Source organism: Poecilia reticulata, linkage group LG1, assembly GCF_000633615.1.
Source record: "Poecilia reticulata strain Guanapo linkage group LG1, Guppy_female_1.0+MT, whole genome shotgun sequence".
Classification (NCBI taxonomy): domain Eukaryota; kingdom Metazoa; phylum Chordata; class Actinopteri; order Cyprinodontiformes; family Poeciliidae; genus Poecilia; species Poecilia reticulata.
The window spans coordinates 30,965,287-30,992,228 of record NC_024331.1 but is presented as its reverse complement, the minus strand read 5'-3'; the positions used below and the strand labels follow the sequence as shown (position 1 = coordinate 30,992,228).

General features: G+C 38.6%; 3 protein-coding genes across 8 annotated transcripts; 1 reads left to right on the top strand and 2 right to left on the bottom strand.

The window, feature by feature from the left end:
- Nucleotides 1-244: 244 nt before the first annotated feature.
- Nucleotides 245-6,939, bottom strand: trmo (tRNA methyltransferase O). 3 transcript variants are annotated; one of them, XM_017304795.1, is made up of 6 exons: nucleotides 6,857-6,939; nucleotides 5,871-6,010; nucleotides 5,290-5,464; nucleotides 3,880-4,037; nucleotides 1,151-1,696; nucleotides 245-602 (listed from the first exon to the last, which is right to left on the bottom strand). In XM_017304795.1, exons 2-6 carry the CDS (start codon nucleotides 5,965-5,967, stop codon nucleotides 358-360), a joined length of 1,221 nt encoding a protein of 406 aa, XP_017160284.1. In that variant the 5' UTR covers nucleotides 5,968-6,010; nucleotides 6,857-6,939; the 3' UTR covers nucleotides 245-357. The 3 variants fall into 3 exon arrangements, with proteins under 3 accessions (XP_017160284.1, XP_017160232.1, XP_017160262.1); XM_017304743.1 differs by having other exon boundaries at nucleotides 6,723-6,922; XM_017304773.1 differs by having other exon boundaries at nucleotides 1,163-1,696; nucleotides 6,723-6,922.
- A 2,028-nt stretch (nucleotides 6,940-8,967) lies between these two features.
- hemgn (hemogen) lies at nucleotides 8,968-12,711 on the bottom strand. 2 transcript variants are annotated; one of them, XM_017304207.1, is made up of 4 exons: nucleotides 11,947-12,711; nucleotides 11,257-11,347; nucleotides 10,100-10,863; nucleotides 8,968-9,240 (listed from the first exon to the last, which is right to left on the bottom strand). In XM_017304207.1, exons 1-4 carry the CDS (start codon nucleotides 12,140-12,142, stop codon nucleotides 9,128-9,130), a joined length of 1,164 nt encoding a protein of 387 aa, XP_017159696.1. In that variant the 5' UTR covers nucleotides 12,143-12,711; the 3' UTR covers nucleotides 8,968-9,127. The 2 variants fall into 2 exon arrangements, with proteins under 2 accessions (XP_017159696.1, XP_017159698.1); XM_017304209.1 differs by having other exon boundaries at nucleotides 11,269-11,347.
- Nucleotides 12,712-15,623: 2,912 nt separating this feature from the next.
- anp32b (acidic (leucine-rich) nuclear phosphoprotein 32 family, member B) lies at nucleotides 15,624-25,669 on the top strand. 3 transcript variants are annotated; one of them, XM_008422929.2, is made up of 7 exons: nucleotides 15,624-16,695; nucleotides 21,437-21,586; nucleotides 21,667-21,789; nucleotides 21,886-22,078; nucleotides 23,782-23,906; nucleotides 23,993-24,059; nucleotides 24,941-25,669. In XM_008422929.2, exons 1-7 carry the CDS (start codon nucleotides 16,642-16,644, stop codon nucleotides 25,015-25,017), a joined length of 789 nt encoding a protein of 262 aa, XP_008421151.1. In that variant the 5' UTR covers nucleotides 15,624-16,641; the 3' UTR covers nucleotides 25,018-25,669. The 3 variants fall into 3 exon arrangements, with proteins under 3 accessions (XP_008421151.1, XP_017161765.1, XP_008421144.1); XM_017306276.1 differs by having other exon boundaries at nucleotides 15,627-16,695; nucleotides 24,938-25,669; XM_008422922.2 differs by having other exon boundaries at nucleotides 15,630-16,695; nucleotides 24,935-25,669.
- The last annotated feature ends 1,273 nt before the right edge of the window (nucleotides 25,670-26,942 follow it).

The following is a 26,942-nucleotide window of genomic DNA, read 5'->3' as shown; positions in this document are numbered from 1 at the left end:
TGTGTAATGCCGCCACTTAGGGGAAGGAAATGCAACTACAACAGGGCGCTGTTTTGATTTATTTTTTTTTATTTTTTTTTTACTCAAATAATGTTTACTTTTAATGTTCTGGATTGAGTCATACTTGCCTATGTTATTAAGTTTATTTATCTTCACCCTGAGTGCCAATAAATGTGGACTATATATTGTGCATTTGAACACAACTATTTGTAGATAATACATTCTGAAAAAGGACAAAGAAAAACATCTTTCAAGCCATTTATTATTCATCTCACATGAGAAACAAAAACTAAAATGCATAATTTTGTCTTCACATAGACACTGCAATGAGGGGAATTTAACAGGCAGTTTATTGTTTTACTGACAAGAATCTTCAGGTCCAGGCGGTCCCACAGGTCGGACCTCCAGAACCTCAGCGAACCCCTGTCCAAACCAGCAGGTGACGTCCGCCGTGTCCAGAGAGAAGAAGAAGAGTCTGTCTTTGCATCGGGTTCTCCTGTAAACTGACCTGGGGTCTGCTGACAGCACAGCCCTGATGGCGGCGCCGGCCTCCTCCGGACCGCGCAGAAACTTAAACCTGGGTCTGTCGCACTCAGACGGTTCTGTTAAGAGAGACGTGGTTTTAAAACAGGGGTGTCCAAAGTGTGGCCTGTGGGCCATTTGTGGCCCTCAACTGCGGTTCAAGAATGATACAGATTTGTTTATTAATCTTTTTTTAAATCATGGTAAAGTTATTGCTAATATAATTTTCTTCCAATGGAAAATGTTAAGCATAACACAAAGTATTTGCTGCATCCAAATTGGCTAAATACAGCAAGCATTTTAAAAGAAAATGACCTGAATCTCTTTCTTACAACTGAGAATAAATTTGTTCGAATGAGCCTGAAAAAATAGAAACCTTAATTTTAACACAGTAAACGACCACAATCCTTTTTACATTTTGAATCCATCATAAATAAAATCTCTTTTCTACAAAAAAATTTAATTAAAACATTAGACAACTTTCTTTGCTTGCTTTAGTTTTTTGTTTTATATTTTGCTTATGAATACTTTTTACTTGACAACTTTGACTCACATAAAGTTTGGAGATTCCCGTTTTAAAACAAGTCAGAAACAACAGCGCCCTCTTGTGGAGGACATCAACCTTTACCTGTTGTTTTACCAGACGGATGAGCAGGAAGGAACATCTCCAGCTGTTTCTGAGCTTGGGGGGTGAAACGCACATCCAGGCTGGAAACCGGAGGCTCTCTGATCCAGTCGGCGATGGTTGTACTGGAATCACTGCCATAACTGGGCCGGTCCACGATCTCTGCTGCTGGTTCGGTTTCTCCGCAGTCTGACACTTGGTCTTTGTCCTCACCATCAGGTGGTGTCGGATCAGCTTTGCTTACATAAGATTCCACTTCTTTCAGCAAACTAACAGCTTCTTCAGGTAGAAAAAACTGAGTCTGTGGCGGCCTTAAACAAACACCTGCTTCAGATTTCCCTCTCAGGTGAAGAATCTCATCTTCATCACCTGGTGTTTTGTCTTCTAGATGGAAAAACGCCTCCTTCTCTTCAGACGCCGTCTGTAGATCTGGGTTCGATTCCGGCCCCGTCCTGGTGTTGAGAGAGTCGTATTCTGGGATGTACGGTTTAATGTCCAGGACGGGAGTGCCGGCAATCATATCAATATCTGAGAGATGCAGCGTGTCACCTAGAAAATAAAGAAAATATTTTAGGATTTCCTCAAATCGCCGCACACCACATGAACTATAATCCCATTGCATGTCATTGTTTACATGCGGAAATTTCACGTTCAACGCAGGAGGAAAAAGAGTCGATTCTTTTACATGCCGTCCATAAAACGAAGTGAAACCTGGAGATGTAGGTATTTATTCATTTAGTGCCACAGAAAAGGCAAAAATAATGCAGAGAAACCATTGAAGAACAACTCTACAATGCTCAACACAGACCCGTTGCCATGGTGACTGAGAACAACAAGGTCACTAATGTATCAGGATTCAACACAAAAAAAAACATTTTCCACACAAAGAACAGAGCATTCTGTTTTTAGACTCGGAGTCTACAAACTGTTTTTGTTTTTAGACTTGATGTTTATTTTGAGATTATTAATAAATGATCGCTGTGATAGATTAGCTAATTTAAACACCTACTCTAATGATGATCTGTCAGATTTGGTGTTTAGGTCACGTTTTTTAACTGAATCGAAACAAACCAAATTCTGCAGCACATCCACATGTTAAGGTTGTCAAAGTCGAGCTGTTTTTTATTTAAAGCTTTTTCCTGACTGTGTTATCTAGTTGACTTAGTGTTGACAATCTGTATCAAAGCAGTGCGTCCCTTTTTCTTTTATACATCATGTGTACATTTATGATTTAGTGCAGTGGTCCCCAACCCCCGGTCCATGGACCGGTACCGGTCCGTGGACCAATTGGTGCCGGGCCGCGCAAGAAATAGTGAAATATTTCCGTTTTATGTATTATTTGAGTGTAGAGGATCTTTTATTTTGAAAATCCTTTAACCGGATTCTCTCGGTTACTTGCGCGCCAAAACTGAGGCCACAAGCAGCAAAATGAGTCAGAAACAGATCAGATGTCTTTGGAAAGTTTCTTTGCAAAGGGGAAAAGGGCCAGAGAAGAGACAGGAGAATGGATTTATCCCGGACCGGTAGGTGAGTCCCACATTACAAGCCGCTCTGCGTAACATGCGGTGACCGACTGCTAATGAGGGAATGAAGCTTCAAGCTGCTTCGCCACGTAGAGACCAAGCAGGCTGTGGATATAAGCAACACTTCAGGTGTTATTGTCTCTCATCACTCCCAGATGGACCCGTCTCGTTGCAGAGAAACAAGCTCAGGGCTCCGTTAGTCATTATCGTGAGTTAAAATTTTCACGAAAGTAAAATGTTCGTTTTTGTGGCACATCTGTATCTTATTTTGAGGGGATATGTAAATGTTACCATAGCGACCAGAGTCAGAGCATTTGGGCAGTGGTCGAGAGGAGATGAGTAGAGCTTGTGAGTATCAAGTCTGGTTTAGACGGCAAGATTTAAGATTGTCGGCCGATTCTCCAAACCTCTGTGACCACAGAGCTGATAGAAGTACAACAGGTTCGATCGGTTCGTGTCTCCAAGGCAGGAGCAACACGAACCAGTTCTAGTCACGAACATTCAAATTCCAGAGGATAATCCAGTAAAACCTCCAACATAGCGGGAATTTAGAATAACCAAACACGGATGACGATGTAGAAGCAATAGTGATAGTTTGTGGAGTCATTTTAGAGATAAAAGACGTAACAAAAAGAAAAGGCGGTGGATAAAAGATGACGGGAGCAGCCGCTCTATTTGCTGCACTATGATTTGGAGGTGAATGTTTTTTCATAGTTAACATTTTTAACTGAATAAACATAATAAACATATATAATAATGACCTTTACATATGATAATAAATATTTCCACATATCTCCGATGTCCATCGGACTCTCAGTTGAGCGATATGTCAGCTGTTTGGGATTCCCCTCTGTTCTTACGTCACCGCGCTTTCTGATTGGCTACCTGTCACAGCAGGTTGTATTCTCGTTTAAAGTCAGGGAAAACCCCACAGGCTGCGATAAAAAGGCCAAGACAACCAAATTGGGTATATTCAGGATTTAGCAGGAACACCAACATGCAGAAACCTTATCTGACGGTTCAAGCTCCTCCTCCCCCCCAAGTCTTGACCGGTCCGCGGTAGTAAAAAGGTTGGGGACCACTGATTTAGTGCATTATGTTGACAACTTGACAGCTTTTTGCCCTCCAGCAGGGAGCAGAGGAGATGTTGCACTTGTGACGTCCCGCTGAAACATACCTACATCCATCTCATGCAAAATGGCTTCATACCTTGGATTTTATCCAGCTTGGCCAGTGTCAGTCCAAGGGAGTTTGGTCGGTGTGGACTTCGTGTCGAGTAAACTCCGACTCTCTGACCGTTCAGCCTGGGAGGTTTAACCTTGGCTTTGTAACTCTGATGTCCATTTTTATGGAAAAGAAAAATAATCCTGTAAAGATTGAATGTTATTAACAAGATACAGAATGAAACATCCACTTCCAGGCTTCAAAAATAGTAGAAAAAGTAGCAAAAACATAATATTTTGATGTCCTTCTCCTCAATGAAGGAAGGTTTCTGCTTAAGCTCATCTCAGGGTTTTATTTGTAGTTACAAAAGATGATTTTAGGATCTTCAAGCAATAATGCTGCTCAGCATGGGGTGGAGTGTGAAGTGGCCAATTTGACCGGATCAAAACTACATATGGGTTGGAAAAGAGTCTCTGCCTCAAAGACAGAGTTTAAGTTTCCTGGTACCTAATGACTAAAAAGAATATCAGCCAACTGGAGATAAACGATAAATTTTAGATACATGAATGTAAGACTTTTTAAGGATGTGCAGACACCCTGATTTGGGCTTCATCTGCAGTAATGTGGATTTTGATTCAGTTTATCGAGGAGAAAGAAGAAACTGATCTGAAAATCCCATAAGCCCTGGGGCAGATGGAGAACCTCACCGTGTTTTCCTCCTACTGATGTTAATTTTGCCTCTCAAGCAGGCGCGGAGCAATGGGGGGCGGCTGCCCCCCGGCCCAGGTGCCCATGGGGACCCGGGTCTGGAGGTGCCACGGAGGGAGGAATTATTTCAAGTCGCTTTAATCGCTTTAATTTCTGATAATAGATGGAGAAAGTGCGCCCTCGCCTGTTCAGAAAGGTGTATGTAATGTTAAAGTTACTGTCCCTCAATGGAATATATAGTAGTCAGTCCCAGTGACTGTTTCACTCACGGTTTAGTCAATGTGCTTCCTGTGTAAAAATGAAACGAGATAGCACCCCCCCACCCTCAACAGTTTCCAGCAGCGCAGGCGATACACGTGAGGGGCCTGGTCATTGGCCCCGCCCCCCGGCCCGACGCTGACTTGTTCCGCTAGTGATCTCAAACTAACATCAACAACAAAACTATGATAAGAGTATCCTAGAATCAGTTTCATTAATTTATTTCCAAAGCACAACAACAAAAGAATAAGAGGTCAAGGAGTCGGCCTTGGGGAACTCCACCAGAAAATGTCAATCACTTTGAACCAATATTGGATATTTAGATTTAATTTTGTTAGAATTAGCAGCTCTTTCCTGTAGTTTATAAAATAAATCAATAAAACAGTGTTTATCAGAAGGTCCTGAGCGGGACTAAATCCACTTGAGGCTTTTCTAAGCTTGACAGGTTAAAGGAAACCCAGATATATGTGCAGTATATGCGTGTCGTACCAGACATGCGAGTACTGCTCGAGGCCCACCAGCGCATGCTCGGGGTTGTTGAAAACGCTCTGCTGGATTCGCAGCTGAGCCCGTGACGGACCGCAGATAGTCGGCTGCCTGGGCGTCCCGTTCTTCACGGAAAAACAGGAGCTGATGTAACCGATCGGCACAGTCTGGATGTTTCCTGCAAATAGTGGTTAAAATATTTTAAAAGCAGGCAGTTTAATCCAAACAGGAGAGGTAAACACAGCACATATTTTTTTTGTTTACATCTAACCTAACTCAGTGATATGATCTTTTCCAGTTATGGTGGACAGAACAGATGGTTTGTTTAAAAAAAAAAAAACATTGTTGTCATGGTTACACATCTTAATTTTGACCATTTGACAACTCTAGCTGTAAAAATTACTTTGTGACTAAAGTGATTTAATTTAATCTTAGAAACGTTCATCTAATTGGTGCAAAAGTAAAAGTTCTTTTGATCAAAGTTTTTCAGGCATTGTGAAGTTCTGTCAATGAGTTCATTTTGTCTTCAGTCCTAACAGCTAATCGTGCAGTTTATGTGTATTAAGTATAAATAGTATATCCACCTTGTTCTAATGCGTCTGGCGCTGATAATGAAGATGTACAGTCTTTTTTATTGTGGCCAGAAAAGTCGGCCTTTGACACAGCAGCCTGAATCGACATCAGATGTTTGCGATGCGCTCTGATAGCCCCGTCCAATGTCTGTCTGTTTAGAAAAAGATGGAAGAAAAAAAAGGTTATTAATGGAGACAAAGGAATACAAAACTGGAGATATCTTACCTCCCACCATCACATTATGGCTAAAGGGCTATTTCACTACTTTTAAGGAATATGGAACACCTTAGTTCAAAATCTAAAATACTTCAGATCTGAATAAACATTACTAAAAATACATTTTGCTTCAACCTGTAAGCAGTTTTTTTTACATGCTACGTATTTGAATATTCCCCTTTTATAATTTAGCTTGAAGTACTTGGTGTACTCTTGAGTGTTTTGAAAAGTGCTATACAAATTACATATATTATTAACATTTTTGAAAACATAAAAAGAAGCCATTTATACCACATTAGAAGAGGGGAAGCTTGAAAATGCCAACAGTTAATCTGGTGAAACATGGAATAAATTACTATGCAACTGACAGAAATTATTTAAAATGCAGTTTACGGTACACCAAACTATCAATAAAACAATGCAGTGAAACAAACTAAAGACAACTAATTCCACAAGGCTCATTTTTAGGAATAATTTACCCTGAAATAATCCAATTCAGATTAGATCAGTCTAAGGTTTTCTTCCCCCCCGTTATCATTTAGTAGCTATGTCAAATCAAATAAAGTTCAGATTTAGTGAAACAGCCCTTTAACCAGCAGTCCAATCGGATGCTAACTTCATCTTGGTCTTTTTAAAGTTAAATATACCTCAGATTTTTTATTTCTTTTCGCATTACAGAAACTTGTTGCGTCATCTTCTTCGTGTTCTCCCCGCAGTGCTCACACAGCGGACTCATTTTTACTGTAACGAAGAAGAAACAACGAGAGAAAACAGGTTTTACCAGGTTAGCCTGTAGCTATTAACGATAGTAGCAAACCGTCGTCCGAACGTCATCACGGAGGACGCAGCTCGACGTCGGCGTGGAGGAAGCACGTGTTGGATTTTATTGTTGGCCAACAAAGACTGTTTACAGTGAAAAACAAACAGCTTACATGAGGCACTAAAGCGCCCAGCTGAGCATGTTCTGGGCGTGAAGCAGTATAAAAACCGCTTATTATCATTAACTAAAATTTTACGGCCATGGTAGAAAATAATTGAGCGGATTTTGGTTGTTTACACATTCATACTTCTAACAGCAGGTGGCAGCAGAAAGGCAGGTGAAAAGATAAAAAAAAATGGCCTTGGGAGCTGGATGTTATAACAAGAAGTCAGCATAAGATTTTTACTATAATTACTTCAGTAGACGCAAATATAAAAGCAAAAAAAAAAGGAGGGTTAGAACTGAGCTCTGTGGCACCCCACATGTTAGAGGGGCAGAGGATGACAGGTGGCCTTTAACCATAACACAACAGGTTCAATGTTCCATGGCTACATCAGATCTATTTATGAACTTTGGCCAGGTTATTTCAAAGCCTATATTTTCTTCTGGAGAACCAATTATTTTGTTAATTTAATTGCACTCACAAGATACAAAAAAATAAAGTACACCTGCATTTTATTGGTCAAACCTGACTGGAATCAGATTCAACTTAATTGACCAAGATTATTCAAATTCATCCAAAAGGGAAATTAAATGTTGTTATAACTCATATACATTCAAGTTTTTCAAAGGATTCTTGTAGAAGGTGATAGCTGTTGGCAGGAAAGCTCTCCTGTAGCAGTCTGTATTACAGCGAATTTGAAGAAGCTTCTAACTAAAAACAAGTGATTTGTTTCAATCGCTCACACTGTTCAGAGAATAAGAATAGACATATACTGTATACTTAATGTACGTCATCCACCAAAAGTTTTATCTGAAGAGGTAATCCCAGAGCATGCTGCTGCCATCACCATGCATCGCTGTCTCATCAGTCCAGAAAAGACTCTCTAAAAGCAGTTTTTGGAAACCTTCCCAAGCAGTTTGTTTCATCTAGTTTTTATCAGTTTTGCAGAAAATGTCTGTTTTTGTAACATAGTATAAGTCTATTCCTAGTAACTGTATTCACTGTGCAATAGTATGTATCTATAAAACAGTGATTTGTGTATTTCCTCTTCCTGACTGATACCTTTAATGAGATCCTTCAGTAACTTCTCTGCAAACAATGACTTTAGATAAAGGATGCAGATGTCCAATAAATGCTACCAGGACAGCTCAAGCGTATGTTGAGGTTTCAGTGTAATCAGATTCACCGTAATAACAGAATAAAGTGTTTGTCCAAAGGATCATCACATTTATATAACCAAAATATGATTATATAGCCATATCTGCAACACGTTCTATAGATTAACTACACATGGGCTGGTGTTTTCAAGCTTTTTTCAGGCTAATTATGACAATTTTCTGTTTACAGCTGATGAAAACATAAAATATTACATCACAACAACAATAATACAGAAATATCATCTTAATGACTTAAAAACAATATGTTTTATACCTGTTTAATGTATGTTTCAAAATACTTTTATTTTGGCATGCAAACATTTGCGAGTCAACGAGTCTATGTGTCTCTATTTGACCCTAACGGTGGAAAACATTTTAAAATTATTTGTGACGATGTAATTTTTTTTACATCACAACAGCCGGAAAGGTGTGAGCCGTCACTTACTTTGACTCTCCACCCTCTTTCCTGCCAAGTTACTAATCAAAAAAGTGAAAGTTCTAATTTTTTAACTTCACTTTAACTTGATGAATCTGAAAATAAAAATATAATTCATCAATTTTTACACGATTTTCTGTCTCGGATGAAAATAATGACCAGCTTTTCATGATGTAAGCAGGTAATTTTATTTAATCTTTTTTTTACAAAATTAAGTGAAAGACAATCCACTATTACAAATACAATTACAAGTTATTCTTTCTTAAATAATGAAAGTTAGATTTAGCTCTTTACTCAATGCAAAGTACAAAAAATAAAAGGCAAATTTGTATTAGTCTGCAGTAAAGCACATTTCAGAATAAATAACCAACGCAGGCATGGTTCGCATTCAAGCTTTTTTTTCACATAAGCAATAACAATTGTCTCTCTGCAATAAGAAAAAGCACACAAACCAAAATAAACTTCAGACACACAGTGTGACCTTAAAAAATAAAAAAGTAGATCTGGGTTTCTAGATCTGGACTGATGGGGAAAGTTTATATCTGATTCCCTGGCAGGTATTCCTGAGGCAGAGGAGGGCTGGACAGCGTTGGGACTGAGTACATTTTGTTTTGGTCGGCCGAGTTCATCAGCGGAGTTTCATCTAAACCTGGAAGAGACACACAGATAAAACGGTTAAACTGACTTTTTGTTACTGATAAGAAGAGCGGGAAGAAACTCTACCTGAACTTGGCAACAATTGTTTATTTGAACGTCTCACACTGGGTTTTACTTTTTATTATTAGTATTTATTTTGTCTTTACCCAATTTTGTGCTCTGAACTTTTATGAGTTGGGGTCCGGGAATGTTTTGCATGTATTCTTTAAAAACTGAAAAATGCTAAAAGATTAAGTTAAAAAATGTAACTTAATTTAACAAATAAGTTAAGAAATAAAAAGCTGCAGTACGTAACTTTTATTTTAAAAGATGTGTGTTTTTTATTTTACATATTTGTTAAAACTGCCAAAATGTTGCGACAGAATGATAAGAGATAGATAATCTGTGAAAAAATCCAGCTCCTCCTTGTGCTACTATTACTGAAGAAATGTACCGCTCCCGGTCAAAAACAACCAATTAGAGCCAGAAGGTGTGTCTTAGCGCTGTCAATCAATCTCATGTACTTGCTGCTGAATGTGCTAATGGCGGGGAAACAACTTACTGTTACAGGAAAAGCATTTATCAGCCGTCATCAGTGGCTAAGTTAACTAACCTTAGCATTCACAACAGGCTATGCTAACTGCAGCTTAGCAGAGAACAAAGGAAGTGATTGACAGCGCTAAGTCCCGCCTCCTGGCTCTGATTGGTTGTTTATAGTTAGCACTGTGAGAAAGCAGAGGAGCTTGATTTTTTCACAGATTATCTGTCTCCTACCGTTTTGTCACAATATAGTATATATAATATAAATATTATAATTTTTATAAAAGTTACATACTGCAGCTTCAGTGAGAGCAACATTCGGACATTCCTACCTTCATCTGCTCTGTCGTTTTCCGAAGGAGAGACGTCCTCTTCATCATCCGGGCCCAAGTCTTCTATCAGAACCTGGTCTGGGGACTCTCTGTCTGGAGACTCTGGGTAGAGCGCCTCCACCGGGGGAGGAGCTGGAACTGCAGCTGGAACATCCTGGGATGGGGCTCGGACTGGAAAAGCATCTGGAAATTGAACTGGGACGTCATCGGAGGCTTGAACTTCGATTGGATCATCAGCAGCAGGCTGAACTGGAACTGGTACCATGTAGGAGGCTTTTACTGGGACTGGAGCGGCATAGGGAACTTGTATTGGTTCCGGAGCGGCATAGGGAGCTTTTACTGGGACTGGGACAGAATATTGAGGTTTTACTGGGACTGGAGCGGAATAGGAAGCTTGTACTGGAACTGACACAGCATAAGGATCTTGTACTGGTTCTGGAGCTGCGTACTGAGCTTGTACTGGGACTGAAGCGGCATAGGGATTTTGTACTGGGAGCTGCACATCTGGAGCTGAATACTGGGCAGGAACTGGAGCAGAATCTACCTCTACCTTCTCAAAAAGTGGGTTTCGGACCAGCACAGGAGCAGGTGCATCTACATCTGGAGCTTGTTGTGACTCCACAGCCGGGACGCCAGCCTGAGAGGTCAGTATTTGACCCGAGATGACTGGGAACTGCAGGACGGGGTCGGTCTTCCGAGGCCTCCCTCTCCTCTTGGTGCCACTCTTGTTCTCGCCTCTTGACCTTTTCCTCTGGCTCTCCACCCTGAAAGAGTCCAGCTAATTGTTAAGCCAGCTGACAGGGAGGCGTGATGCATTTGCTAAGCTAATAGTACAAAGTCCCTGGCTGTGATCTGGGGCATCATCACCCACCAGAGCAACCTTTGCTTTCCTCTTGCTCCATATTCAACATAAACGAGACGAGAGATAAGCAGCTAGAGCTGATAGTGTTACCGCCATGAAACTTTAACATCTACTTAAATGTTAAAGTTTAAGTAGATGTTAAACTTTAACATCTACTTATCTACAAGCATAAAGCATTATGCTTTATAAAGCATTATGCTTTATATTTAAAGCATAATGCTTATGCTTTAAATATTCAGCATAAGCATTTAATCTTGTATTTTCACTGACAGGGTTTGTCTTAAAAGAAATTTACCCAAAAACCCACTGGTTAGTTTCCTTCTCTTCTGCTTCGGCTTTTCTCTTCTTGAGAAGCTCCCGGTCTCTCAGCCGCCGCCGGATCCCGCCTGAAACAAATTCATAACAAAAAACATGACCATAAACTTAAATATGGACTAATCTGCAGCTATTAGGCATAACAGAAAGACCTGGTTTCTGTGTAGGATTATTTCTCTCTGGCTGCACACTGACCATGCTTACACTGCAAAAACACAAAATCTTACCTAGTATTTTGTGTTTAGTTTCTAAAGCAAATATCTTGGCACACTTGAAATAAGACAAAACCTTTCAGCAAGATACAAGAGTTTGTTTTAACAATTCCTTAATATTGATGGAAGAATGCTAGTTCCACTGGCCGATTATTTCACTTATAACATGGGAAACATGTCTTGCTATAAGTGAAATTATCTGCCAGTAGAACTCATAATTTTTCACCAATATTATAACATTATTAACTTAAAACAAGCTGGAAAGTTACTTTTCAGTTAGTTTTGTTTTATTTCTAGTGTACCAAGATATTTGCACTAGAAACTAGAGAAAAATTACTTGGTAAAATTTAATATTTTTGCAATGTGGGAACAATCTTTGACTTTAAAATAAATCCCCAAACACGACTCTATCAGATCAAATGCAAATAGATAAATGCAAAAAGAAGCAGAACCAATACCTTCCTCCTGGAGTTGGATTTTATTCTCCACTTCTTGTAAGTTCTCCTGCTGCGACGTCTCCTCCATTCTGGCTGCAGATATGAATGAATTGAACTGTAAAGGCGCGCAAGCAAACAGCGCAGAGAACAGGAAAAAAAAAAAACTGTGTTGTCTATTCCCACCCCCCTCCTCTAGACGAATTATCTGGTTAACCATTACTCAGAGCTGGGAGAGTTCTTGCAGCTTGGGCCTTATCGTGTTTGTAAAGCTGGAGGAGTTGGCACTGAGCTGTCAGAGGGAGAAAAAAACTGTAAAGCAAGAGAAAGTTGTGTGTTTGGAAAGGGGAGGGAGGCGGTCAGTGTGTGAGCGGTGAAAACCTGCCGAGTTAGTAGGTTACAAGCAAAAAAGTTTGAGTTTTGTTCATATTTCTGCACAAAAGGCTTCTCCAAAATCATACATAATCAGAACAGCCTCCCCTAAAGCCTCCCTGCAGAACCAAACAAAGTGAGATGAGCGCTCCCACCCTTCAGCCTGCAGCAGGGTTCATCCCCTCCTTATCACTCAGACGGAGCGCGCTCAGTTGGGAGGGTTCTCAATCTGCTCTCAGCATATTGAGTCCCCATGTGTGTGTCCGAGCCACTCAGGAGAAAATAAAACCAAACCAACGGATTAAATGACCCTGGACGTCCCAGCTGTTTAGGGAATGCTGGAGGGTTCCATTTAAATAAGTACACCCCTCGATGCAAGAGGAGCAGCAGTTTTCTGTTTGACATTATCAGTCGGTGGAGGAGTATGGACACACACAGCACCTTATTTCAATCAGGTTGAGATCTGAGCTTTGACTAGGCCATCGTGTCAACTGGATTCCTATCTTTGTCAGTCAATGCGTTACAGGCGTGAATCACCCAGCGTTATTTTATTTTGCCATATTTTGGTTTCATCTGTCAAAAATTGTTCTGGGAGACTTGTGGTTCATTCAGACGGAGCTTTGTTGTTTTCTTTTTAGAGAAAAGCAACAAAACAGTCAAATTTATTGTTTTATACACAAACTTAGTGAATAAGAGCCTTCCTTTGCTCCTGAAAGGCTAAATTCTAACTTGAAAACTAAAATAAAATAATTATAGTAAATAACATAGAAACTAAATAATTTAATTTAATTGGTGGTCACTTGGGAATCCCACACAATGTATCTCAAGTTGGCTCACGTCTTAAAAACTGCTTTCTAACTCATCAGTTTAGTATTAGGGTCATTATAGTTGGAAAAAAATAACTAAATATCCACCAAAAAAAAAAAGAAATTTTGACATTAATCTCAGGAAATTTAAAAAAAATAATAATAATTTATTTATTTAATTGCTAAATTTCAAAAGTCAAAAATTTCCAGGTTTTATTTTTTATAATGTGGTGTGTGAGACTCATCTGGTGACTTTTTAAAAAAAATCTAGTGACTTTTCTCTGTGTTACTGGAGACTTTGGCCACAACACATGAAAACAACAATCACTGTGCATTTAGAAAAAATGCAGTTTTATTTGATTTAAAGAAACATTAACATTAATCATAACACAGTGTTAAGCTGGTTAAAATGTTAACTGTTTGTGTAAGTAGGTAATCCTGTCATTAATATTAAGTTCTGGGGTACCACAAGAACCAGTGTTAGGCCCAAACTGTTTGTAATGTATTTAAGTGACATGTTTAGTGTCGAATATGGTAAAATACTGGAATCTTCTTTAATTTTCATGCTGGAATGGCAGCCAGGAATACTGAGTCAGGTTTATTTGTATTGCACTGTCTGATTGTTGTTTTAGGCAGACATGTGAAGACACTGGTGCAGTGATCAATGCGATCAAAGATAAAAACTTTGACGAGTTTCTTTAAATCCTGCTGGGAGAATAGTCCTGTAATCCTGGAAATGTTCTTCAGGTGATAGAAGCCTGACTTTTTAACCGTCTTTATGTGACTCTGAAGGTTCACCACACTCAGATTTCAGGCCTGATCACTATTTTCTAGCTGTAATAACTGAACCAGTGAAAGGCTCTTCCAGATATAAATGTCTTTAAATCACAATTAATATAGACGGTGATCTGCATTTCCCTCACTGTGACACCAATCGCACCGTTTGACTGGATCTCTGTTGAATTAGGTCAGTCACAAAAGCACAATGATGATGCAATCACTTCTGGATATATTGGTGAAAAGTGTTTTGGATTATTACTCAAGATAAGATCTTCTAAGACTAATAGAACATCTGGCTGATTGATTGATTGAAAGGAAAATGTAAGTATTTTCCTGTATTTTTATGTCTTTAAATGTCTTCGGATGAAATCCTAAAATCTTTGAGCTGACATAGACTCCTTCCAGGTATGCACTGGCCTCCAAATTACTCAAGCCAGAAAGCAGGAAGGACAGTCAGCCACTCTCAGCTCCTAGAACTGAGGAATGTCTGTGTAACGACCAAATGATACCACAGCGCCATCTACAGGCTCTGTTGTAGCATCCTAAAAAGGATTTCTACTAACAGCTTTGAAAACATCTAATAAATGTTAAAATTCAGATTTTTAGAGATATTTTTGTTTTAATTTTTTTTAAAAAAGACACCAATAGTCACATTTAGAGGTTTTGTGCAGTGTTTAGGACTTCAGGGTGTCAGGAAGTAAAGGCGTTGGGTTGAAGGAGGGGTGCCAAGCCCTCCTCATGTATGCACAATGCTCTCTTTACTCCAGACCAAATGCACACCTCCTTCCAAGCCATGTGTCCCAGCCGAGAAGAAAAAGGGAGAATAAGTATTTCTGCAGAAAATTTGGATGCTTTTTCAGAGAAAACATGATTTCACAACAGATTTTAAGTTAGAGTTACACCACATTTGTTTATGGTGAAAGAAATCTAACAATTTCTGAAATGGTAGATTTTATCTTGATTAAATTGTGTTTAACAACAAAACGCAATTAGTGTAATCAACTTTACTGTAAAGTGTCACATCTTTGGATGTTTTTAATGTATATTTTTCAAATGCAAATTGCTTTTAACTTGTCCATCCATCCATTCTCTTGCACCCTTTTTCCCTCAGTGGGGTCGGGAGGGGTGCTGGTGCCCATCTCCAGCCAACGTTTCGGGCGAGGGGCGGGGTCACCCTGGACAGGTCGCCAGTCTGTCGCAGGGCAACACAGAGACACACAGGACACACAACCATGCACACACACACTCACACCTAGGGGCAATTTGGAGAGGCCAATTAACCTGACAGTCATGTTTTTGGACTGTGGGAGGAAACCGGAGTGCTTTTAACTTGTAAAACTGTAAATAATGTTCAGTCTTTTTTCACTAATTCATATCTTACAATAGAGTGGAAAAATATTTCCTGCTATGGATTAACAAAATATTTATGTAATCTAATAAAACTCTAAAAAAAAGAGATTGTTTTCCATTTTCTATGCTATACTGGAAATATTAACATATTAAATATGTATTATGAGGTTCAACTAAGAAACTTGGATCTCTTTAAAAGTTAAAGGTACAACCAATAGAATATTTTTATTCAATTGAAAAATATACAGAAAGAATAAAACAAAGTTGATCAGTGAAGTATGTGGATTCTACAAAAATCTGTTTTTTTTTTAAAAAAAAGAGCATTGAAGAAAATAATCTCTATTTGCTTTTATTGAGTGTATTTGGATTGATGACATCACAAGAGGCACCAGAATTTAGAAAATAGGCTGACATAGTAAACACTATGAAAAGAATAAAAATACATGTCTTTAAAGGATTAATTTGATTAAAAAGGTAAATCAAGATAAAAAAAGGAGACATTTGTTCATTGCCATTGTGTTCATTTTAGGTCTTTTTAATTTCATAAACAATGTTTTCGTACCAACTAATCATCAATTCATACCCGGTGAACACATTAAAAAAAGCTAAAGAAGCCCAAACCAAACTACAAAAGGGTTAACAGGCCTTGTAGTTTCAATACAATGTAACTATAACAAGAACAAGTCTTAGAACAAATAAATGAGAGCATTTCTTAAAAAAATAAAATATAAACAAAAATCATTTGGAAAATCTATGAAAAAAAAGGAATTATTTGATTTCCAAGTAAGAGGAAGAATTAAATGTAATTTGAGGCCCATTTTGGAAAATCTGGAGACAATTAAGACTTTTAAAGCCTTTAAGTTGGAATTTAGCAAACTAACTGAAGTCACTGGAAACATGCACACACGTGGAAGCTTGTTTCTTGAATTGGTAGATTTTATTTCTATAAAAAAAAAGTGTTTTCACAACAAAAGCAGTAGACAAAACAGAATACAGAGCGTTCTACGTGTGACAAACTACATCTAAAGTTCCCTCTGATTTATTTTACAGAAACACCTGGTTGGTAGCTTTAAAATCATTCTTTATTATGTAGACATTTGAACTTCTTCGCAGAAACCAGCTGCACCAGAGATCCATTTCATGGGGGCCGCGTCATGTTTTCTGACTGCATTGCCCCTTTCAGAGGCAATGGGCGGTTCGGGGCGGAGGGGGGCGCTGTTGAGCATATATTTTGTTACAGTCCCGTTTCCCTCCATGGTTTCCCCTTCTCTCCGACTAACTTAGCGTTCGGCTCACTTCATTACACAGCCCTATATTCTCCCTCCATAAGGGGCATCTCTGCCGTTTTGGACTGAAGATCCCAGCAGAACCCGAGAGAGAGGAAAAAGTTTCACTTCCACAGGGGGAAAAGATGGACATGAAAAAGAGGATCCACTTGGAGCTAAGAAACAGGACACCGTCTGATGTGAGTCGTGCTTTTTTTAAAACCAACCCTTTAGTTTTCTGGCTAGCCCCTCGCTAATGGTGACCACATGGGTTTTCAGGCTGTGTTTTCTCCTTTGTAGCAGAGAGTAAAAACAGTCGCATAACAAGCATTAATCCCTCGATACTGTTGCGGATTGGGCGTATTATTCAGGGGGGCAACGAGACGAGAAAAGCTGGATTCAATGGTCACTTTGAAACGGCGGTTCCCCCCCAGTTTGCTGACATTATTATTGCAGTGCTTTAACCGTTTCGCAGCCTCTTCGGTCGCCGCTGCACACACACACACGGCTCTAAGCACAATCTGTAAACTTATTTCTGCTGCTTCCTCCGCCGCCGTTTGGCATGCACACGGCGCTATATTTTATACACTCATCGGAAGCCATGTTTGCTGCTAGCTCAACTGCTAAAAAAAGAGAGAAAGAAATCGGCGCTTTTTAAGCAGACACTAATTCAGATTTCAGGAGCCTGGATGTTTAAAACGAGTTTAATTATCAGCGAAATCAAGAGTCGTGGCACTTAATGTTACATTTAGCCAGCGAAAATAACAAAAAAACCCACTTATACCTCGACTGTGGAATGATACTCTCCACACACAGTAAATACAGTTTACACGAAATGCATAACCACTCCTATTTCTGATTTTTATTAAATATGCGCTAAAAAAGCTTACGCCGTTACTATGTTTTAGCGTAAATCTACAAAATCAACTCATGTTACAGGCTTTTGTGGTCACACAAACTGTATTTCGCCGCGAGACTCTGAAAACTGCCCGTGTTTTAAATGGAATCAGGCGCTGCCATTATTCGCGACCCAGCCAGCTAACTTAGGAATTTGTTCCCGCCATATTACCACGACGCCGAAGTTCGCTCGTGATTCGGAGATCCCTCGCGTAAAGGGCCATTTCACTTCTGTTAAGGCCACACTGGATGAGTTTTAGTTTTCAATCTAAAATGCTGATTCTAGCCAAACCTGGGTTTGCCAGGTTTGTTAAAAACTCGATGTATTTTTATACAGCATGGGATCCATTTTACAAACTACATGAGTTAAATTGATCACTTCTACATTTGGATTATTCATTAATCCATTGTACAAATGGATTACAAATCTTTTAAAGATAGTTTAGGATGTTATAGGATACTTGGAAGTAATTTATTTGAGAAAACGAACAAGGGCAGTTTAAATGCTTATTTCACATAATCTTTGAAACTAGTTTGAAGCATTAGAACAACAGACTAGTATATGAAACCCTGAAACGCAGATCCAATTTTACATTTTTGGCATGTAGACCACCTCTGAGAGTTTTTAGATTAAAAACCAAAACATTTCAAGCCAAACACTGATTGGATTATTACACACAAAACCCACTCATTGAAACTGATCTTTTGACCTAGGCAGCTGCAGTCATTCATCAGTGCTTTCTTGTTTTCACATTTAATTTACATTACACGCTTATTAATCTGACAGTACCAATTTAAATCACACTGGAGTTTCTTACACTTAAGGAAAATTTAAAACATCTTAAATCATCTCTGAAACTTGAATTGAGGAAAATTGCATTCATTTTTAAATATGAATCAAATGGAAATGTTGTAATAGGCTTTAAACATACAAAACAACTTTGTTTTTGGGTCTTGCATATAGATTGTGAAACAATAATGCACATGGCTTATTTTCTTGCTGTGTAGAGTAGACCACATCATGTTCATATCCAAAAATAGAACTTAGATTGATTTAAACTAAGGCTGGCTATCTAGATATGGATTCTTAACAAGTCTTATAACATCTGAAACCTGTATTCAATTTGTGAAACTTCAAAAATCGTGTTTCCTTTCTCCCCTATTCAAAATGGTTCAATTTACCTGTAGATCAAAGAATACAATACTTAAACAGGGTTGACGCTTTATTTCTGATAAAGATAAATAATATTTATTTCGCAAATGGAATAAAAGCTTCAAAGATTGCCAGCTATATTTTCAGGCCATCAAATGTACTAAGTCCAGTTTACTTCCAAAGCAGTGAAACAGCCCTTTACTCAACGAAGCTACAATTCGGAAGCGAACTTCATGATCGCCATATTGCCCCTTTTCTACATTAACCAAAGACAAAGTAATTTTATCCACTCATACACTTAAAATTACACGATAAGCTGTTGTGTCGATGAATATTAAAGCTAAACTTCACGTACGCAGCTAATCAAATTGATGTGTTGGCTTGGTGGCGGCCCCGCAGACCGAGTCAGCCTGCCTGCGTGACACGGAGATCCGCGTTTCATGCGTGGGCAACCGAAAAACTCGACGGTCGGCGTTTCCACTCAAGCCACGCTTGCACTTAAGACATTTTTCAGACATAAAAAGTGTTGTTTTGAGGTTTAAATATCTGTAATCAGTCGTTCTAAACATCCCTTTCCGCCATTGAAGTGTTGGGAGAGCTGCATACTGTAGCTGTGGAGTCGCCATGTTGTCGCTCTGTCGTCTTTGAAGCCCTGGCAGAAAGGAACCGTCTCCATCTTTGTTTTTTTTTTCCTCACTAATTTTCCGTTCTCTCTCCTTCGCAACTTCTACCTCAAAGCGAGTCGTTAAACAACCTGGGTCGTTCACTCGACGACGATGAATATTCCACTTTTACCCTCTTATTGAACGCTGGTTTTATCGAAAAGGGGTGAATCTTTGGTGTGTTGGCAGTCCTTTTCCGTTGCTGTGGTGCTGTCTAATGGCGGGCGGTCTGTAGCAGCTGCTCTGCCGCTCCGCAGCGTTTATAAAAGGGGGCAATGGCTAGCTGTAGCCAGCTAGCTTCCAAAAATCATTGCATTTGTCATTAGTGGCTGCATCAGCGAAGCCATAGCAAGCTACTGCTTTGCTCTGCTTGGGTATTAAGAAAGCAGGCAGTTATCTGTGTCGGCTTGGTGAAGGACACGCACAGAAAGTCCTTTTGGGACTAGAAACGCCATTCATTTCGACGTTTTTCCCTCTGCTAGTCCTGCTTTTCATTGTTTTTGTCCAACATTTAATTGCGCAACCAGTGTGTGTTCAAGCTGACTCAGATAAACTCCGCCTTTGGAGTTGTTTTTCTCATATTTAACGTTACAAAATGTCCCTGAAAGAATAATGAACTACATATGAATAAAGTTTTTTTTCTTTAATTCTCATCTACCCTTTCTGTTACTGTTTTGAAAAGTATTTTATGAACAAAAAACATGTTTTTAAGCTTTAAGCTACTGTGAAAGCAAAATACGTTTAAAGGTGCATGTCTTGATAATTGAAAACTATAGTGAAAGCATGCCTCTAAGATAAAAAAAAAAGATTAAATCTGATCTCAGATGTTAAAAACTGCAAAAGATCCCACATTATAATTGTTCAATAATCAAAGTTGAAGCCACCATAAAAAGTTTTTATATTTTAAAAAACAAACAGATTGATATAATTAATAAATTCAGCTTATTTAGTGATAGTAAATCTTAAGGCACTTTATTGCGGGGTTAATTTTATAAACAATGTAACCAGACTTTTTTTCAATCTTTTTTCTGTACAAGGCATAAATGAAAACTGTCAGTCAGATCCAATTAAGGTGTATGGAAAAATGCAATTCTCTGCTTTGATAGGTTATTTCTTGATCATTTCTGTAATTTTCTTTCAAGAGTTAATTAACTGAAACTAAAATGACTACAGATGGCTAAATTGTGAGTAAAACTAAATTACATCTAATCAAGACTGAATAAAACATTAAAATGTGGCATCAAGATTTACACCTTACCTCACAAATGGGCCAAATTTCTATCAATTTAAGTACAAATTAATTTGATTCAATAGTCGGATGTAGGTTAGAATTGTTGTACAACATTCAAGTGAAAATCAAATTTTACAACTGAATTACATCCTATTTCTATAGGCTTGGATAGAGAATTGGCAATCAGTTGCTTATTATCAAACAGATTTGACTTACTAATCAGCTTTAGTGTGACCACCTTCTGTAAAAGCAGCAATTTTGTTAGTGTCTGGTCTAGAGGTAATGAATCTCTGTGTTGGCAAAGTGGAGAAACGTCAGCAGCAAATGTACAGAAGCAGTTGGTGCCCATCAATCCGGGAAGGGCCAAAATGTTTTCCCAAACTATTTGAAATTCATCAATCTACAGTGAGCTCTCAAAAACTGCCAAAAACCCAGGAGCTTTATCTCCGACTCTGCAGGCCTGAGTTATGTTGTTGAATAATGAAACGTCATGCTGGAACATCAATGATTGGCCAAAAAACTGCAATCAGTGCATCCCTGCAACACAGAAATGCTATGTACCAACTACAAAGCACAGTGGTGGAGGTGTCAAGATGTGGGCTTGTTGCGTAGCTACCTGCATTAAATGAGTTGACTGTAAACATGTTTGCCAACATATTCTGGCATCTAAAATAGAAATTATGTTAATGAAAGATGTAAAGATAAGCATTTCATTAGTTTTATTCTGAGTCTTTGTGGTTTAACAATATAGTGTGATCTTGCTTAGGTACATCTGTCAGTATTTTTAAAAAGGAAAGAAATATTAAAAAGGCCAGTCACCCTGAGTGACGATGCAAACTGCATTATATTAGATGTTACATGTTTTAGTCTAATGCATCTACTATTTAATAACAAAAAACATGTAAATTAATGTTTTAAATCTTTTTTTTATTCCTAATGATTGACTTTTGTAGAATTCAGTAATAAAATTGATACAATTTTTAAAAATCTTTTTTCAGGTACGAGAACTCGTCCTCGATAATTGTCGGTCGGTTGAAGGGAAAATCGAAGGCCTCACAGCCGAGTTCGTCAACCTCGAATTCCTCAGTTTGATAAATGTCGGCCTAATCTCAGTGTCCAACCTGCCTAAACTAGCGAAACTGAAAAAGGTAAGATTTCACCCTCGCAGCTCCTTAGCGTGAGATTGGCCGCCAGCTGGTGCTGACGTCTCCATCTGCTTACCTTCCAGCTGGAGTTGAGTGACAACAGAATCAGCGGCGGCCTCGACGTTTTAGCAGAGAAACTCCCCAACCTCACACATCTAAACCTGAGCGGAAACAAATTGAAAGACATCAGCACGTTGGAACCGTTGGTATGTTTCTGTCCACACAGAGCTTTTCTCCACTCTACACATTTCATGTTACATTTTAATAAACATTTTGTTTTGATTTGTGTCCTGTGTCTGCAGAAAAAGCTGGAAAACCTGAAGAGTTTGGACCTGTTCAACTGTGAAGTAACGAACCTGAACGACTATAGAGAGAGCGTCTTCAAGCTGCTGCCTCAGCTCACCTACCTGGACGGCTACGACATGGAGGACAGGGAAGCCTCCGACTCTGACGGAGAGGTGGATGGAGAAGGCGTGGATGATGACGAGGACGAAGGTATGAAGTTTTAAAATTAAATTTGTGTTCAAACAAAGTTTGAGTCTCTTACGGTGTTTTGGCACTGGATAGTTTGGTAGACTAGGTTTGTTTGTCTACCAAACAATTGCAATACCGTTTCATTTTCAGTTGATGCGGTTTGCTTTCGCACTGCACTGTCAAACAAACCAAACCGTCTGAAAAAGCTGCTCCCCTCCTCGCCTATAGGGGCGCTGCACCAGGAACCACTGAAGGAAGCATGTGAACCTCTGAAGAAGACAGTAGCTGTGTCTCCATTTCAAATGAATCAATTCAATTAAAACACAAAGGTGTTGCATAGGAATGCGCTGATATAAATATTTGGGCCAATAAAGTAGTCCGATATTTATATTTCTGCTTTGATAACTGAAATGTAGCGATGTCTCATGTGTACATTGTTTCTCTGCTTCAGTTAGATACCCACAATCCTGTGCTGCATCACTATGACTCACATGACCAAACAAACATCACATGACCAACACCCTCCCATTCCAGAAACATAAACAAGATGAAAAAACATGGATTGTTGACATCAACACAAAATTAGCTGACATCAGCCAATATAAAATATATCCTATATTTACTTTAGGCATGTAATTTATGATATTTGGTGTGAATTCAAACTTTATATGTGAGGCTCTCTGTTATTTTTCAAACTTGATCAGTCAGGATTTCTGTGCAGTCTAGAAAACATTTCTGTTCCAGATGTTTCTCCACATCCCATTTACTTTTAACATCTTATGATCATCAGTCCCATTTTTGTTTCCATATCTATTTCTGTAGGAATGTCTACCGTAAACTCAAAGTGACGTTTTTCTATTTATACTTTTTAAATTTGAGTAAAAATAACTGGAGACCCTGAACATTGCTTTATCAAGATTCTGCCTCTGAAACTACATTATATCTGCTCCAGCAATGACAATTATATTTATCCTACCTAAAGTTAAGTAAAAACAGCTTACGGTAATTTGCCTAAATATTGTTTTTTTGTCTATGAATATACCTGAAACTTGCAGAAACTGTTTAAATATGAACTTTTTGTTTGGAAAACATTTATTGAGCTCAGATATAGAAAATGTTGCCTGTTTATAAAATTACAGAATATTAACTTTATGCATCAGTGCAGACATAAAGTTCGAATGCAGTTTGGTCTTGCTCACTGAAAAATATAAAATAAAAGTATATAACGTCTCTTTTTTACGGAGTTGCATTCAATAGATGAGGAAAATCTTGAATCTATATTTCCCAGAAGGTTCCTGGGGTTTTTCCCCTGGTTTCCACTTGGGGGCCAGTTGAAATTTAGCACTGACGGCATTTATACTGTAATACAGTATTACTGCATGCAGAATGATGCTGAAGGTCAGTATGTACAAAATGAGCTCACATTTGTCATATCATTTAATTAAAAGGGGATTAAATATTAGAATTTTGCAAATAAAATAAGCCAACATTGGACATTATATGGAAAAAGCGATGAACCTGCATCTTTATTCCCGTTAATATCTTTAAATTACAGAAAACTTGCATTTAAAATAAGGGAGAAGTTATAAAAACATCTTGTACTTTTTTCATGTGGCAGATGGTTTTTGTATGCTACTGCATGGTGCGTTCACTGACTGACGGAAAAAATCAGGTTTTGGAGAATCTCAGTTTTACTTATTATTTCTTTTGTTTTATTTTTACAGAGGGAGAGGAGGAGGAAGACGAAGATGGGGAGGAGGAAGACTTTGATGAGGAGGATGATGATGAGGAAGATGAAGAGGAGGTAGAAGGAGAAGATGATGATGATGAAGTTAGTGGTGATGAGGAGGTAAGAAAACCCAAACAACCTTGATGGATTGTTTACATAAAGTGTGCTGCTTTTTTTTTTAAACTTGTAAATGTTTTTTGATGAAGGACGACGAGTTCGGTCAGGATGGAGAGGTGGAGGATGAGGATGAAGACGAGGATGAAGACGAAGAGGGTGAGTAGCTACTTAAAGGTCATATTTACACAGATGGATGATAAAATCTGTAGTAAGCAAAGATGAGTTTTAATGAATATTTACTCATCAAAACAAAACTCTTTTTTTGTTCTAAATATATTCCAAATTTTAGTCTGAAGCCAACAGCAGCTCTTCTTCCTTTCTGGATTTAAAATGGAGAATAACATCTGAAATTGCAAACAAACTGATTTAAAAAACCAAAAATTCTACTAGTTTTTACACAATGGTTACCTTCTAGCCCTGAGAATTGGTTTAAAAAAATCAGTTTTTAAATAAAATATTAAAATTGAGTGAGAAAATTGACATGAATTTATTAAAAACAGCAGCAGAAGCTTCCTAAATACTATTAATATATGATGTACGTCAAAGATCGAGAAATATTTAGTGTTTTGGTAAATCCCGAGTCTAGATTGTTTTTCAAAGGGAAAGCAAGAATTTCCTTGCACTAAACAAATTCTGAAAAAAATTCCCTTGAAGTGGGCGGAGCCACGAGACACAGATGGACGTGACCACGCCCCCTGTGTCTCTTGGCTCCACCCATTTGGAAGTTTGGTTTTTGGAATTCAGTTTGTCTTCAATTTATGCAAAATATAAAATTTTACCAAACCCCAGTGGATGATTACTGTAAAATTATAAAATTTTTCTCTCCTGGTGTGACACTGTTTGAACACTAGAGGGCGCCTGTTAAGAACCGAGTGTTGCCTGAATATGGAACATATTCACAAACATGTGGCCATAATCCTAGTATAAAACCACAGGACTTGCTGATTTAGGCAGATTTTTTTGCATAATTATTACTAGCTTTTCTTGCATTGGTTTGATGAAGTTTTTTTTTCTGTGTATGTTCAACCCAGAAGCAGAAGCCGGGAAAGGCCAGAAGAGAAAGCGAGAAGCAGAGGATGAAGACGACGATGAGGACGACGAGGACGACGATTAAATGCAAAACTGAAAACGAGAGCCTACCGAGTTTTTCCCCTCTTTGACCCCCCTCACAAACCCGAACGTCCACCCTCCAACAACTCGCACCGCCTTTTTAAACCATGTCAACTTGTCCCTCCTCTTCCTCCCCCCAGCACTGCGCTCTTTTTACGAGCAAGACTGTACCGACGGGTGGGCCGAGTGGAGCTGCCCCCTCCCACAATCCCCATCTTCTTTAATTTTTTTTTCTTCTTCTCCTTCCTCCCTCACCAAGGAACTGAGAGCCACCTAACGCCCCCACTTCGCTCCCACCTGCAACCCCAGAGGTTCTCAGGCAGCCGACCACTCAGCATTCCACATTTCCACTGTCCATCCCTCTTTATGTATTCCCGTGTGAGGACTTTGGGACTGGTATCTAGTTTTGGGTCTGTGTTTTTAATATTTTGTTGGATTAATTTTTTTCCTTTTATTTTTTTTGTTGTTGTTGGGTTTATTATTTCCCTATTTTTTTCTTATTTTTTTCCCCAATAAAATTATTGCTATAGCAGCTGTGCAACCAGCAGGCCATGGTTTTTAGTGTGGCGGCCTGTTGCACAAATCAAGGTTGTAGCTACATTTTTACTTTCTGTATGACAAAAAAAACAACTTTGTAAATAAAATGTTAACATTTTCGGCTTTTCTCGCTCCCTGCTTTGCTTTTCTGCTGCCTTTAAAATTAATAGGATTACAGATGGGATCAGTTTTCATTCAACTTTATTGAATGAAAAGCGTTTAAATACATTTTTAAAGGTGGGGGTGTAATTTAAAAGGACATTTTTCAAAGTGTTAAATCAGCTTTGAAAAATGTCAAATCTGATACATACCTGGAGTGTTACTTTTGATTATTTCATGGATGTTGGACAAATCCTTCAAACTGCCATAGCAACAATACAGGGAGCGGCTAGGCTAGGCTAATCATCTTAGCCGACATCAGCGTGAAAAATGGCCGAAAAACGTCCTTTTCTATGGCTTCATGGCGTTCTTCAAGTCCTGCTGATGATACTAAACCAGAGATGATTGCGATTTACCAGATAATCAAAGATGGTGTGGGTACAAAGCGTGACATAAAAAAAATGGACGTTAGCCCATCATTTGTCCGGTCAGCGCCCTTATCTGTAGGCGTTTTCTTGTTTACCAGCCGCCATTATAACCAAGACTTTTTCAAGCACCTTTCAATGCGCATGCGCGAACAACGGTGCTAAGCGCAGCAAAAGAAGCTAGGTAGCGAGTTACCTCCAATTTTTAGCTCTTGGTTTTCTCTTAAACGTAAGGATATAACAAGAAAGAAGACAAAAACTTACTTTCATACTGAATGTAACAAGAGTTATCAATGTATTTATAAGTTTTGCATTTTGGTCATTTTCATGCTGAGAAAGTGAGCATAATATGTTGACTTTTTATAAGCGTACTTTAAAAAAGGGCTGCAAAACGACCGTAAAGTGGAAAATTGAGATGACAAAAATATGCAGGAATTGTCAGATTCATGAAAACCAACCATATAGCAGATGAGTGTGAAGTCTTTGTGAAACGGGACACAAAAGTCCAGCAAAACTTGACTGATTATTCAAGATATAAACTGATTCATTAAAACAAAATGTTGGCCACAGAGGAAAAAGATCACATTTTAACCGTTTTGTAGCAATATTCCGCTATGTGCTGACGGCTCTTTGAGTTTAGCAGCACATGTAACCCTTTACCGTCATCCTTAATTCTCTGCATGAAAATAAAGAGAAACAGTTTTCTAATATCCTGCATCAACAGTCTGGAATTGAAAGCTTGAATATTTAAGTATTTAATCGAGTGTCCTAAAGAAGGTTGAACCTGAGAATTTAAATCAATAAATGGGTCGGAGTTAACAGGATTTAAGATTAATTAAAAGTAACCAAAGTCTAACAAATTAAAAAA